This window comes from Planococcus citri, chromosome 1 (assembly GCF_950023065.1).
Source record: "Planococcus citri chromosome 1, ihPlaCitr1.1, whole genome shotgun sequence".
Lineage (NCBI taxonomy): Eukaryota > Metazoa > Arthropoda > Insecta > Hemiptera > Pseudococcidae > Planococcus > Planococcus citri.
The window spans coordinates 29,625,773-29,641,532 of record NC_088677.1 but is presented as its reverse complement, the minus strand read 5'-3'; the positions used below and the strand labels follow the sequence as shown (position 1 = coordinate 29,641,532).

At 32.7% G+C, this 15,760-nt stretch overlaps 2 protein-coding genes across 2 annotated transcripts in view; one reads left to right on the top strand and one right to left on the bottom strand.

Annotated features, from left to right (window-relative positions):
- Positions 1–15,760, top strand: part of LOC135831248 (protein THEM6-like) — an 87,947-nt gene that overhangs the window by 22,772 nt on the left and 49,415 nt on the right. The gene's annotated exons all lie outside the window — the stretch shown is intronic.
- On the bottom strand, positions 7,852–11,845 carry LOC135831243 (uncharacterized). Its single transcript, XM_065343584.1, has 2 exons — positions 11,212–11,845; positions 7,852–10,945 (listed from the first exon to the last, which is right to left on the bottom strand). Exon 2 carries the CDS (start codon positions 10,900–10,902, stop codon positions 8,836–8,838), a length of 2,067 nt encoding a protein of 688 aa, XP_065199656.1. The 5' UTR covers positions 10,903–10,945; positions 11,212–11,845; the 3' UTR covers positions 7,852–8,835.

Sequence of the window (15,760 nt, the reverse complement as noted above, 5' to 3'; positions counted from 1 at the left end):
TGATGCGGGAAAAAAACTCCGGAGGAAACTTACGTTTCTTGATAGTTGTTCTATATTTTTTTCATAAACTTACTGAGTAAGTAGCTAAGTATTTATCGATCATTTTTGACCGAAATTTTGGGCAGAATTTGAATATTTAGCATGATACCTAATACCGAACTGAGTTCAAAAGTCACTAAGTACAACATCGATCACATATGGTCACTGCTTGGTGAATCTGTCACCAAGAAGTCACCAGACAGTTTGTCTATACTTTGGTGACTTCTCGGTGACAGATTTCCCAAAAGTCACCCAGATTCACCAAAGTCAACAAGATTCACCAAAAGTCAGCAAGTACAAAATCGATCACATTTGGCCCAGTCACGAGACAGTGGAATACCTATCGATTTTCTATATTTTGGTGACTTCTTGGTGACAGATTCACCAAGCAGTGACCAAATGTGATCGATTTTGTGCTTGGTGACTTTCGATGAATTTTGGTGACTTCTGGTAAATCGGTCACCAAAAATTCACCAGACAGTGGAATATCAATCTTCTATATTTTGGTGACTTCTTAGTGACAGATTCACAAAGCAGTGACCAAATGTGATCGATTTTGTGCTTGGTGACTTTTGTTGAATCTGTCTCCAAGAAGTCTTTCAGACAGTCAAATATAAATTTTCTATGTGTTGGTGACTTCTTGGTGACTGAGTGACTAAAACTAAAAGTCATCAAGTACAAAATCGATCACATATCTATGTTCACTGCTGGGTAAATCGATCACCAAGAAGGCACTAGATAGCTTCCAAATTAAATTTTGTTTGAATTGTCTCATGATTAACAAAAACTTTTAAAATTCACAAATCTTTCTCGTCGACCCATGAAAGCAAAAAGCAATTCGTGTTCTTTGGATTTGCTGAAATTTTCAAAAGTACATAAGTAAGTAGATACTGACTCGTAACACTGAAATTAAAAATCAAAAATTAAAAAATTATTCGATTTGAATTTTTTTATAGGTGGTACTTATTTAAGTACCAATTCAACTTCTTCAAAATGGTCGTCTTTTCGAATGACCCCGAAATATTTATGACTTCCTTCCTATGAAGCAATAACAGCGTCATTAGAATTTTGTTGATTTATGAAAATGTGAAATTTTAATACTTATTAAGTATGGTTGTTATTTTCCATAGAGGGGAGTTTTTTTTTACAATTTTTAGCTGAAATCTTGAAAAAAACAACAAAAACAAAGGCACCAAGGACAAATTGAAGAAAAGTTGAAAAAAAATGAAAAATGCAATTCCAGATTTTGAAAAAAAAATTAAAATTTAGTCTATTTTTTAAATTAAAATTTAAAATGTGATAAAATTGCGATTGGAAGGTGCAGCAACATATGGTTAATATGTAGCATGATTATCAGTACCTACTCAAATCGATTGGTCGGGTTTCGAGTCATCTTGGAGGCTGAAGAGGGACGGAAGAGTAGATTTTTCTGACGTGTCTCACAGCTCGTACTCCATTTTTACCCCCCCCCCCCCCCCTCCCAAAGTAACTTTAGTAACCAAAAAAGTAAAAAGTTTGAAAAATTAACCAATTTAAAAAAAAAATCAAAATGCGAGCAACATTTACATTTACATGGGAAAAAAAATCATAAAAAACAAAACAAAACATTGCAATGGAATTTCTTATAAAAAAAATTACTTATAAGTACACATCCCAATTAAAATCTGGATAGTGAAACTCTCAATTAAAACTGTGCCAATTTCAGCAACAAACAGGACTTTTTGAAAGTTCTCATTTTCTCTACATTTTGGCAAAAAAGTGAGACACTTTTCGGCAATTTTGAGAGAAAAAGTCATAAAGACAAACTATTTGGAACTTCTTGCAAATGAGCAACAATTCTTAGCAATTTTTTTTTAGCAAAAAACGAACTTTTATGGCGTTTTTGTCAAATGGTGAAACTTTTTGATATTTTTGGCTAAACGCGAAACCATGACAATTTTATGAAAAAGCATCGCATTTTAGAAATGTTTGGCAAAACAACGAAACTTTTTAGCAATTTTTAGCAAAAAAGTAAGTTCATGAAAGAAAATAAAAATTTTTCGTAAAAAAGTAATTCTGGTAAAAATAAGCTAGAATTTTTCAAATTTTTAGCAAAAATCTGAACTTTTAAGCAATTATTAGATATTGAATAAGCGTGACTTTTCCCATCTTTTTGTTAAAAAGAACGACATAAGTATTAAGCAATTTGTGGCAAAATAGCGAAATTTTTGGAAATTTTCCTCCCAAAAATGACAATTTTTTTATCAAATTTTTGATAAGAAACGAGTTTTTTTTGGAAAATTTGGCAATAAATGAGACTTTTGCAATTTTTGGCAGAAAGCGAGGGTCGGACCGTTTTAATTTTTGACATATTTTTAAAAAAAAGTAACTTCAGTACCTCAAAATTTTGAAAAAGTAACCAAGAGTTCTTACTTTTAGTACCTGTAACCAAGTACAAGCCCTTTCATACCATCTCATGTATGTAGTTTTTATTTTGAAAAAGTTTTAAAATCTGTCATGTCACACGTGAGACATGACTCGCCTTCCCTAAGGCTGGAATCCATAATGAATTTTTGGATTTTTCCAGTTCTCGAGGGAAAAAACCACAATCAAAATATGCATTCAAAATTGTTAAATGGTCGATAAAATCATCGAATAAAAAGTTTCAAGCATTGCCCAAATGTTTACATTGCATTTCACGCCATATTGAACTATCGAGACCGAATTCATGGAACATTTCATCAATATGCAAATGGCTAGGTAAGCACACAGAATACCGTTTTCATCATTGAAAAAAATTTAAATTCTACAGAACGAACAGTAGTGATTTTAACGAACGTGTACGTTTTTCATCTCACGATCAAACGTTTTTGAAAAAAAAAAGCTCGAGTGCGGAATATTATAAATGACATAATTAGGATAAAACGTATTGAACGTGCTGCATTATTAATATTTATGCACATAGATATTAGGTATCAAATTTAGTAACGTGTGTAAGTATTAAGTTAAAACAACAGAATGGTTTTCAATTACCCATACAAAACAATACCTAATAAAAAAAAAAAAAGATTCGTACCTATCTATAGCATAGCGAAACTTTGGCGGAGGTTAAATAACGTGGGTAGGTACTTGTATTTGATATGAATATTTAAATAATTTCAAAATATCCAAACTACCTACTTTAATGGCTCGTTTAGTCAAAAAACGAATATAATAAATGAAAGTCACGTTCATAATACTATCGTAAAATTGTTTTTCATTGTTTAACTCGACAGAATAATTTAATTGATGAATTACTCGAAGCTATGTGCAAAAATGCCATTAATAAAAAGCACCCATATTTGGAATTTTTGCCAGCTTTAAAGTTGATAATGTTGTTAGATAAATATAAAATAATAGTATCCGAGTTATTAAAGAACCAACCAAAAGTTTAACACGAGATCGTACAAAAAAAAAAAAAAAAAAAAAAAAAAAAAAAAACGATTAAATACCGAAAAAATGTGACGAAAAGTTGGAAAATATTTTCTCGAGTGTGAGCGTTTTGAGTTGTTACGTACGTAGCTTTCCATATATGTACTTTTATATGTGAAAAGAAATTGACGTACGAAATGAAAACTTGTCGAAAGTTTTACTTTTTGACAAGAAGATTTTGTTTCTACTAACTTTAACATAAGTGAAGTACCTATAGTAGATTGTAAAAGATACGATATTGGTTGATAAAATTGAACGCTGCGAACTCCGACACATATAATAATTTTTGATGATGATTCTAAATGAAAAACGTTTTATTAGTTTTTTCCACGTATTTCCCAAAACGCGCTGAGCTAACGTACACGCTACGAGTAGGTAAGGGGTACCTATAGTACTCACCAACGTTTCGTAACCGAAGGAAAGAAAAAGTGCTGATTAATCGAGTTACCTACTTATGTAGGTGCTTGTACTACAATTAAAAGACCTCGTACGCTAAGATCAACGAACTGAACTTGAATTCGTAGATAAAGTATGCGTTTTATACCGTTCGTTCATTTTACAAACATGGAAAATATACCCATTATAAGTACTCGTGTACTTAGATAGGTACTTACTATGTACTTAGCGCCAATAAGAATGAAATGAAATTATTTTTAAAAAATCGAAGAATTTTAATACCTAATGCTTGTCACGTTAATATTACAATATATTGTGAACGTTGTACAACGCGTTGTCCTTGTCACTTGGCCTACTATTTCTGACCATTGCTACGAATAACCCTAGGTTCACATATCTACGTACATAGTCTACCTACCTACTAATACGTGTATCATATATACCTTAAACCTATAGTACCTAAATCCATATGTAGGTACTAACAAACCCATATCGAATAACCTGAAGCGTGCGAAGAACAACAACTTTTTCGTTTAATTATTCATAATTTTTACACCAATCATGTATTAAGTAAACAATAGAAATTTGTGAGAATGATGTTTGCACGCTAATGAAACGCGTAAAAAATAATCACGATTCACTTTTCAAATAAATACTATAGGCAGCTACTCACTCGGATAAATGCCTCGTGTGTATTATAATTATCTACCTACCTACTGTTGTTTATAGGACCGATAATCGATTTTATTTAAAAAGTAAGGGCAGATGGGTATCCCATATTAAAAATTTCTCGCAAGAGAACTTTCTGATTTACCTAAACGAAACCGAACTGGATCGAAATAGCGTGTCATTAAATCCCTGTGATCAAAGTGCAGAATTTTAATGTTCAAATTATGGATTTTTAGCAAATTTTTGAAAATTTAAAGCAGTTGTTTTAGGAGCGATTCTCAAACTTTTTTCACTTGAGGCTCCAATGATTTTTAATTTTCTCCAGAAACTTGAAATCACTCTAGAAAGACCAAAAATGACTTTTAGCACCTATAGCTTTGGCCAGTGCTTGTTGAGTACCTTCTAAAGTGCCAGTTTAAAGGTGAATTTTTGACCAATTGGGATAAGTGGGTTTTTCGTTGAGATATCGCTTGATGAGAGAGTGCTCAATAAGCACCAACCAAAGTTATAGATGATTAAGCAGGGTACCTACTACCTATCTAACAGGTAGTGAAAGTAGTGAAAAAGTAGTGAATTTAGTCAAAAAGATACCTCTGGTGAAAAAATTCACTAATGCGTTCATTTGTTTTGGTTTTTTTTTCAATGATTTCGATTGAAATTTAAAAAAATACTTTGCATACAAATTTTCTTTCAATTTCTATTTTTTTGAAAATTTTTCTGTGAAAAATTTGACTTTGAGCTTCCTGAAAGTTTCGTTGAAAAAAGTAGTGATTTTTCAAAAAAAAAAAACCGTTACTAGATACCATGACTAACTTTTGGTAATTTTCAATTAATGGGGGGGGGGGGGGTGTTAATTGGACAAATTTTATGCCGCTTTTTGCAGTTTTGACAAATCATCAATCAATTTTAAGAAATTTCCGATTAATTCTTGTATTCTTCAATAATCTAATTCTTTCAAATTTTTTATGGCCCATCAATTTTTGATATTTTTGAGTGATTTTCACAATCAATTTTACAATTTTTATGATATTTAATTTGTGAATATTCATTTCTGGCTCTTTATTAAACATGAAGATTGTTAGAATTTTTACTTTGACCTTTGATCATTATTATGTATTTCATATACTTACAGTACGTATATCTGTTGATTGATCAATAATTTTATAACCAACTAATCCACCTTAATTTTTCTTTGTTTCAGGTGAGTTCAAATTTCCTTTAAAGAAATGATAGAATAATACAAACTCGCGTACCTATGAGAATGCGTAAGTGAGTAATTTTATAATTGTTACCTATGAGAAAAGTTACGTAAGTCACTTTTACACTGGTGACATTTAATTTTCAATAGCAAATCAAAAAAAATTCTAAAATCACAGAATTTGAAAATCAGCTGAAATAATTGTCCCTCAGGTTTGAATTGAGGTGATTTAATTGTTCGAATACCAAGTTGGAAACAGTAGATCAAGTTTTTGAGTTCACAAACGATTTTGATTTTTAATGAATTTTTAAAAAATCAAACTTTGGTCAAAAACGAAAAAAAAAATCAAAATTTTACCAAATAGACTGAGAGAGCTGAAATTTGGTATTCCAATTTTTTTGAAAATTTTCTTGTGAAAAATTTGATTTTGTTAATTTGTGTGTGTGTGTGTGTGTGTCGGGGGGGGGGGGATTTTCAAAATTGATACCTAATTACGTGGACGATTTTTTTGGCGGAAACAATTTAAATTCTTCCTTAGGGTCCAAAAATGTTGAATCCGGCTCTGGCCTCAACTCTAATGTAATCTTCAGTCTAGACCATGTTCTAATCAGTCACAAGTTTTGAGGGCAAATTCTGACATGATTGAGAAAAAGTGTGTATTTTTAGGTCGAATCTTTTCAAAAAAAATTGACCAAATTGAGATAGGAATTTTAAATTTGATTTCATACAATATTTTGAACCTCTGAAATTGATTTGTGGCGGTTTCAAATTCTTCTGAAGCCTTCAGCAAAATTCCAGATTTTCCAATTTTGAAAAAAATCTCAAAAAAAAATGTCAAAATAAATTCAAGTACTAATAAATTAATTTGATTGCGCAATTTTTTGGACCGTTAATTGATAGATTTACCTAAATAGTTTGATTTGATATTACCAACATTCCGAATTCCAAGTTGAAAAAAATGATAAATTTGATTTTTTTTCATTTATTTCAACTTATTTTTAAGAATTTTATGAATACTTTTAAACACGGAATAGCTTTAAGAAATAATTATCATCCGCCAAAGAAAAATGATTACCATGTTAGAATTTTATTTTTTCATAAATTAGCAAAATTTTTACGACAATGGAATTTTTTATGAGAGAGGAAACCATACATTTTTTAGAATTGTTTACAAAGATTATTTCGAGAAGGCAAATGTCGAAAAAAATTTTCAAACTAGGTAATAATTTTTCAATTAGGTACTTTGTGATGTCCGCATCACAAGCATTTTTATTTTTGGAATCGTCGGCAAATTTGAACTCCTCGTATATCACTCTTCTATGGACAATGTTTTGCTCATTTTTAAAGATGCTACATAAGGAATTTGAATTTGAAATGTTTCAAGAATTTCAATCTCATCTGCAACTTGTAGCCATAAATTGGGAGTTTAATGATTTTATGTAGGTACATGAGTGATTTTTAAAAATTGAAATTAAATTTTCACGGAAAAGAATGGCGTTGGGAGAGAGGAAAGGAGAGGATTATTTCAAAAGGGAATCAAAAATAGAATTTTCAGATGTTAACCCTTTCGCTGCTAAAGTTAAGAATGGTTTTTCGCTCTGTGCTAAGCCAGGTTAAGGATGGAAATTAATAACAAAACATGAGATGGTTTTCTGATAATATCCTACTATCAAAATCAAAATATCAATCACTACGGAGCTTGTATTGTTTCTCTAACTAAGACCTGAGCGAATGGAGAGAACGATTTAATTAAGCTTGACAATTAAATGCAATCTTGTTCTTCGAAAACAGGGCTTGCACTTTTTTTCAAACCGAAAAAGCTCAAAAATACAACCAAAAAAGCAACAAAACACGGGCAAAACATTATTTTGAATGCAGAAAAAAAATCACAGAAAAAAACCAGAAATTTTTATTTTTATTTAAAAAGATATTTCTACAATAATATTGTAACAAAAAACAGGACTTTTTGGTAATTTAGTGTTAAAAAAGTGATACTTTTTCGCAATTTTTGCAAAAAAAATTGATTTTGCAATTTTTTGAAAAAAAATCAAGGTTTCTTTGGAAATTTGGGGCAAAGTGAGAATTTTGCAATTTCTGGCAAAAAGCGAAACTCCTGACATTCAGATAAAGAAAAGGCTTCTCAGCAATATTTCAGGTGAAAAAATTACACGTTGGAACAATTTTTTGTAAAAAAGCAACTTTTTAAAATTTTTTGCAATTTTAAAAAAAAGAGAATTTTTGGCAATGCTATACTTGCTACAATTTTTGCAAAAAGCAGCACTTTTTGGGAATTATTGTTAGAAAGTGATACTTTTTGGAAAATTTCGGTGAAAAGCGGAATGTTTAGGTGATTTTTAGCAAAAAAGGTCAACTTTGGATACTGAATTTTTTAGGAAAGAAGTATTATTTTACAACAATTTCGTTCGAGAGCGATATGTTATCAATTTTTTTCAAAAAAACAAGACTTTTTGGCAATTTTTGTCCATAAAGCATAACTTTTTTCTATGTTTGGTTATCTTTGACAATCCAATCAAAAAAGCGAGACTTTTCGGTTTTTTTTTTCTGGAAAAAAGACTTTTTAGAATTCTTAGCAAGAAACGTGACGTAACTTTTAGGCAAGGTTTTGAAAACATTGAGATTTATAAATTTGCCAAGAAATGCAATAAATCGCGGTAATGAATAGTGTAGGCAGCCTACGAAAAATAATTAATAACAAAATGAAAATATAAGCATACAAATAAATGGATTCAAATTGCGTAAAATTAAAATGATCAATTCAAATATTGCAGATTTTTTTAAAATAATTGAAAAAAACAAACAAACAAAATACGTTACTCATAAAAAATTACAAAAATTGATCGAATTTATTTCTTTTAAAAAATTCAATATTTTCAAGAAAACACAAAGAAAATTCTAGGTACATACTAAAAAATGATCTGAAAATTAACAATCTTATTGAACGATAAAAAAAAATGTAGCTACACATTTACGACACTTATATTTTACTTTCAAGTTATTTTACAAATAGATATGCCCCGTACAGTACTTCATCAAAATAATTGTCAGACGAGACAGCTTACGAACTACAATTGTCTAAAAAACCAACTATCAAAATATAATCGAACCTTTTTATCTGATTTCAAAAACAATTTCATCGCCTCGCTATTCCGGTGATCATTCCTTTTACGCGATTTGTACTCCTGCGCGGCTTGTTCACTTCCAAAATACCAAAGTAAAAATCCATCGATCGAACAAAAACCAATCCCTTCAAAACACACAGCGACAAAAGAATCACGACTGTCCCGCCTCGCCACCCAAAACTTGTACATGTTGATCAGAAAATTTTCGAGCAGATTATCCATCCGAATGTTACATCTCAATTCAGATAATTCTTTCGGACTGAAGTCACACCATTTCAGAAAGTTATCCCAATCGTCCACGGATAATGATTTGAAATTACCGAGCGTCAAAACCTGCCGACATCTTTCCTTGAAAAACCGCTTCAATTCCATCAATCGTTGATCAGAAAACTTCAAACAACGCAGTAATCTGTCGAATGTTTCAAAACAGCTGAATGAAATCCAAAATGACAACAGACCGGTCTCTTTATCTGGAAGGTGACATTCCAGCAATTCGGCTGCTTCTTCCAATGTAAAACAACCATCAAAAAATTGAAAACATTTACTTAAAGCGAGATCAGACTTACGCACTATGATCCAGCTCAAGTTTCGACTAATTATTCTCGTTCTTACAATACGCGCATGTTTATCGTCGTCAGCATCCGAACAACAAAACATCAGGTACTCAGAAAGCTCTTCGAACAATTCCGATTCCAAGAAATCCTCGAAAGTATGTCGCATTAATCCGTAATTCAACATTTCGTTTGTTTTAAACTTGACAACATCGTTTACATTGTTAAAACACAACGGCATCAATTCACACAGATCTGAGGTCTTGGCGAGACGAATCAAAGTTGGCCACCAATTGCGCCACATTTTTTGCCCGATTCCATAGTCAGCATCTTTTAGTAGTTCGATCAAAAAACCAAAATCGCGACCAAAAGGGGGACCATACGCATTATCTAAACATTCTTTGAACAAGTTCTCAACATTATCGTCGTCCTCGTTCGAAGAAACGTAATCTTTCAAATGATCCGCAGCAGAAAGCCATATTTCTTTGAGTATGATCGCTGCATACCTCGAATATTCACACTTATATGCCACTTTCGATAAAGGCAATAAAATTTCATACAAGAAGGTGGTACCCTCAACGATTGAACTCTTGTCGTAGTTCCAAAGTTGTAAAGCATATTGACAATAGACATCATCTATGGCAAAATATACAATAAATAGAAACCATTTTGATCTCACAAAATTTTTCAGCACCATATCATTCGAGTACATTATTATTAAACGAGATGTGTGTTTTGTAGGAGCTTGCCTCAACCAAGTTTCGTCTTCGAAGTAAAATTCTTCTTGCTCCATCCAAATTTTGTCTATGAGAGAACTTTTTTCTTGTGTGTTCAACTTACTCCAAAAGTACTCGATTTCTAACCAGTTTCTTACATAAAACTCAACGTCACAAAGCAGCTCGTAAAGCGCACACCATTCGGGCGATTTTTGTTCTGGTCCATAGAATTTCTTTAATTCGCCTCTCATGCGTGAACACCAATAGTTCATCAAATCGACGTGTTGATAATGATCAGGGACGCTAAAATGGCATTTACGGAATCGCTCATAATCTTTTACCGACGGCCACAAACGTTCAACCTCTTCCTCGATGCAATACGAACAAGCGATCTGAAACTGTCTCTCTAAATTGAATTCCGGCAAATTCAACATCAGTAAATTTTTCACTGTTCTTCTAGAGCAAATACCGCCAGCTGAGTCAAAAGCTACACAGTTGATCATAACTTCACGAGGTAGTTTATCCTTTATGAACATTCTAGAATTGTCAATCCAATTTTTGATCTCTTTACTAATTGATTGGATCTTATCCTTGATCATCGACCGAATACTCGCCGGGATGTGCGGAAGGTCGCTGGAATTACACCAACTAATGAACGCGTATTTTGATGCAGCTATATCCTGCAGAGTCCGTGGAATGAAATGAAAATCTGGAAAGGATTCTTGCGAATGGTCGAATTCCATTTTGAGTTTCGCCAATTTTCAAAAACAACTGCGAATGAAAACCCTGCAAATGATAGATCGTCTTAATAACGGATAGTATATTATTCATAACATCATAACTCGTGTCTAACATTCACTAGAGAGGGAACCTCAACATCTTGATTCCGGAATCTCAGATTGGAACGAAACTGGGATAGATTAAAAATAAGGATCTTTGAAAATCGACCAATCTAACTTTCGTTCCGATCGGAGTTTCTGAGTCAGAGAAATTCCCTTATCAGCAGGTTGATGGATCCAAATCCGAACAAAAAATAAGGTACTTCTACTTACCAATGGTGAACTTATCAATTCATTAAGAAATACAGTATGTATAACTAATTAGCTGTTTAAAGACACAAATGCACATTACGCAAACCAAACTCAAATTATTCGCACAAAATTCTCATCACGCGAAACAACAACAAAACATGAGAAATAAAAATCCAACTCAATCAACAAACAAACACTATCGAAGTATCGACTTGTAACGAGTAGTAACGAGCAACGATCATTCGAGCCGTTCGGGGCACATCACAAACCCACAATTTTCGACTTTCGTTTCACGTATCGTACATGTAGATGTACCACGTAGGTATTTGGTACCCCTACGGGTTCGGTTATAGACACTGGAACTACAAGATGAACAACTGCAGGTCACAGCGGTAAGGGGAATCACGTAAAATTTCGTGAAAAGTTTTTCCAAACGGTACCTGTAGAAGCGCTGATCGTCGTTTTCCGACTGGCGGCTACTAGATGACGCGGGTGTTTGCGCGGCAAGGGGAAGTAATAGTTTCAGTGGTTTACTCGCTAGAGGCGCTGATCGTCGTTTCCCTAATGGACGACGCGGGTGTTGGCGCGGTAAGGGGAATGAAATAACTTTTTACCGGATCCCCTAACGTCTGTGCCCACCAGTTGTTCATCTTGTAGTTCCAGTGTCTATAGGTTCGGTTTTGTGCGCGCACACACACGCCACACATACAGGGTACCCAGAAATAACTAATTACTAGAGACTAAGGGTACTTTTCGGCATCGTGTGCTGTCGAGTGCTTTCGGCTACGCTCGTTTGACTTTATTCTTTGTAATGATTCAAGTTCCCAAATTTTAATTAAAAATTAATTATAATATTTGAATATTATATTGTCTTTTATGTATTCTTCATTGTCTTTCTTGTAGAATACAATTTTTTGTTGCTTAATAATATACTTTGGGTTAAATGCCTGGTGAGCAGTTGGAAATCTGATTACTGATTAGATTTTTTCGACTTCGACTTTGACTTTGACTGATGTGATATCAATCTTCTTTTGAAAAACTTCCAAGTTCCAAATGTTTGTACAACAACGTCACTTCTGTTAAAGTCTTACATTTTCTTCAAATTGAATTCGAAAGACTAGTATCATCATAGCTGTTTTCTCTTTATAAAATGGTAATGTTTGGATCGGAAACCAAGTTGTCTAACAAGAGTACAAGACTGTCGACGAAATTATGAAACAGATTAAAATTCAAAAGAAACAGGACTAACACGAGTTTCAACTTTCATCATTAAAATACGTACCTATAATATTCGTATGAAATAATATGATTATGAAAAAGAAAGATTTGAACAAAAAGGAAACAGGAGTTTGAGGAGTTTCATCTTTGATAAGGAGAATATTTCATTTTCATGGAGACAAGTCAAACGAGCGTAGCCGAAAGCACTCGACAGCACACGATGCCGAAAAGTACCCTTAGTCTCTAGTAATTAGTCCCAGAAATATCGAGTACCCCTAAAAAAGTTTTCTACTAAAATACTTTGGTTGGTCACAGTGAATGATAATAATGATAGCACATCATTGGTTGTTAGACTGGAGAGATAACATTCCACCTAATCCACCAATCATATGTATGCATCTATTTCACGTTACCAACCTATATTTTTAATGAAAAACTTTCTGTTTCTGTGGGGTACTCGATATTTCTGGACACCCTGTATACATGTACGGCGTACGCGTATGCGTGTGCGCGCGTTAGGGGGGGGGGTTGGTTTTCGTCGCTGTTTCAGTCAGATGTTTGCGTTTGGCTATTTATACTATAGGAAAGCATGCAGATCAATCCCCCCTCTATTAAGTAATTTTTTGGATTTTTTTTTTATTCAAAATTCAAAAATCAAATTCTTTTCCAAGTTGATTTTTGAGTTTTGACAAAAAAAAAATAAAAAATGTATATTTCACTTCACTCACTTGATCGGCATTACTCCCCTTGGTCATGGGTGAGACGCGAACGCAAAAAAACCGGTTTTTCAGGGGTTCTCCGTTTGTTTTCTTTACAACGCACATCTCTCAGGTAGCATCATTGCATCTTGGTGAACGTTAAACGTGTGAAGCAATATGTACTTGTATACAAAATAACAATGTATCACCGGAAGGGAAGAAGGTGTAAAAAAGAGACAAAAACTGATTTTTGAGTGATTTATTTAGCAGAAAGAGTGCTAAATGTGGCCGTGGTGATTGGTGAACAATACAATTGAATAAACCTTTCCCTATAAAAATACTGTGGTGACTGGTCACTGACTGGTGAGGTACGGGTGTGCTAGTTTGAGAAAACCCGACTTTGTATTTTTCGCTGCACGAAGCGCCAACTCAAACTAGGCAGACTACATATACGTAGCTGAAATGAGGGTCATTGTCATTCCACGTCAATTCGACCAAGAAGGGGTAAGGAGGGGGGGGGGGTGGGTCGGCGATTTTTTTGAAATTTTTCCTGTGGAAAGACCTTTTGAAGGGATGACCATTAAAGGCTGCTAGGGGGTGTCAAAGTTTTCAGTGAACTTGAAAGTTTGAAATATCATTCATTTCAGCAGTGGATTACTCGATAACCGCGAAATTCGATTTTTTGATTTAAAACATGAAACAAGAGTTTTGATTGGTGAAGTTGACCCATTTGACACCTACTTTTACGTATCCGTTAGAAAATTTGAAAAAATCTTTTCACTCAATGAAATAAACTTATCACAAAAAAAATCGAAATTCGAAACAATTCTATTTTCGATTCCAAACATCAGAAAAATTTCAAATTTACTCGATAGTGTTATTTTGACCTCTTTCTGACGTATTTCACGAAAAAGTTGATAAAAATTACACTCATAGCAAAAAAATTAAAATTCGTTTATTTTTTGAATTTTTTCGAACAATTGATTTTTTTTTTGTGATGAGTTCATTTCATCGTTTTTTCAACTTTTTCAACGGATATGTACCTACGTAAAAATAGGTGTCAAATGGGTCAACTTCACCAATCAAAACTTTTTTTCATGTTTTAAATCAAAAATCGAATTTTTTCGCAAATTTCAATTTTTTAAAATCGACTTTACGAAATAATGCTACCCCAATTTTCTATGTTGTTCAGAATAAAAAGTGGTCCATAATATATTTTTTTCAAAATTTTGAGAGTCGGAACTCGGAACGACATGAAAACTACGTTTTGAAACTTTTCGAGCTAATTTTTTGTACGAAAAAAAGTAGCAACACTGATTTTTATGACATCACCAAAAAGCCCTTCAAAACCCCTTACTATTGGAAAAAGTTCCATTTTGGTAGGTATCGCGGTTATCGAGTAATCCGCTGTTGAAATGGATGATATATCAAGTTCACTGAAAACGTTGACACCCCCTAACAGCCTTTTTAAGGACTGCAGGGCTGCGGTTTACAGGAAAAATGTCAAAAAAATCGCCGACCCTCCTTACCACTTCTTGGTCAAATTGACATGGAATGACCCATAATTAAGTCGTTTTTGATTTTAAATAGACATACTTACCTACAAACATATTTTACATGCAATTCACGAAGGGCTCGTAATTAAGATTAACTTTAGTAATTTAAAAAGCTCGAAAAAGTAAGTAACCAAAAAAGTAACTAAAAAAGTGACAAAACATGGTCAGAACATTTCAATGCAGAAAAAAGATCACCGAAAAAAACAGAAATTTTCGTTTTTAATAAAAATTAAAAAATTTAACTCGATAGAAACTTGTTACAATTTCAGCAAAAGCAGAACTTTTTGGTAATTAATGCCAACATAAAATTATACTTTTTTGCAATTTTTGCCAAAAATTGGAGTTTACAACTTTTTAATTAATGAAAAAATCTTTGCAATTTCTGGCAAAAAACGAAACTTTTGACTAGGTATTTTAGCAAAAAAAAGGACTTTTTAGCAATCTCTGGTAAAAAAAAACCACGCATCAACACAAAGTTTTGGAGAAGAGCAAGACTTTTTAGATTTTTTTTTGCAAAAAAATACAACTACTAGCAATTTTTGGCAAAAGGCGAGATTTTTTGCTACTTTTGGTATAGCAGCAAAGAAGACTTCGACAATTTCCATTCAAAAATAATGATTTTTACTATGATATTAGTAAATTTTACTATGAGATTAGTAAATTTTACTATGAGAGTAATAAATTTTACCTAATTCTAGACAAAATGTATTTTTTGGCTGAGTAAAAATCACTATTATTTTTGAATGGGATTCGGTTACTATGCTGAAATAGTAATTTTTATTAAAATTTTTTTGCGTGTGTTGATTGACGCCAAACAGTGAATTTTTGATTTCTCATCTCAAAATATTTTTCTTTTTCGATTTCCTAGTACTTAAAAACAATTTCAATTATTTTAGGTACCAAAAATCGATAGATCAATTTCCAAGGTTCATTTCGACATTTTTCATCCATCAGCTGAAATTTCGTACGAGTTTAAGTTCACTGCGTTTCCTGGTATCCATGATATCTTCAGTGTATTCGACTATTATATTATAATAACAGAATAATTTCACGTTATAAGTTTACTCATTTACCCACCTCAAGTTAAAATCACATCAT

What these genes read in the sequence shown, in the direction of transcription:
- LOC135831243 (XM_065343584.1), bottom strand. Translation starts at nt 10,902, where the DNA reads ATGGAATTCGACCATTCGCAAGAATCCTTTCCAGATTTTCATTTCATT.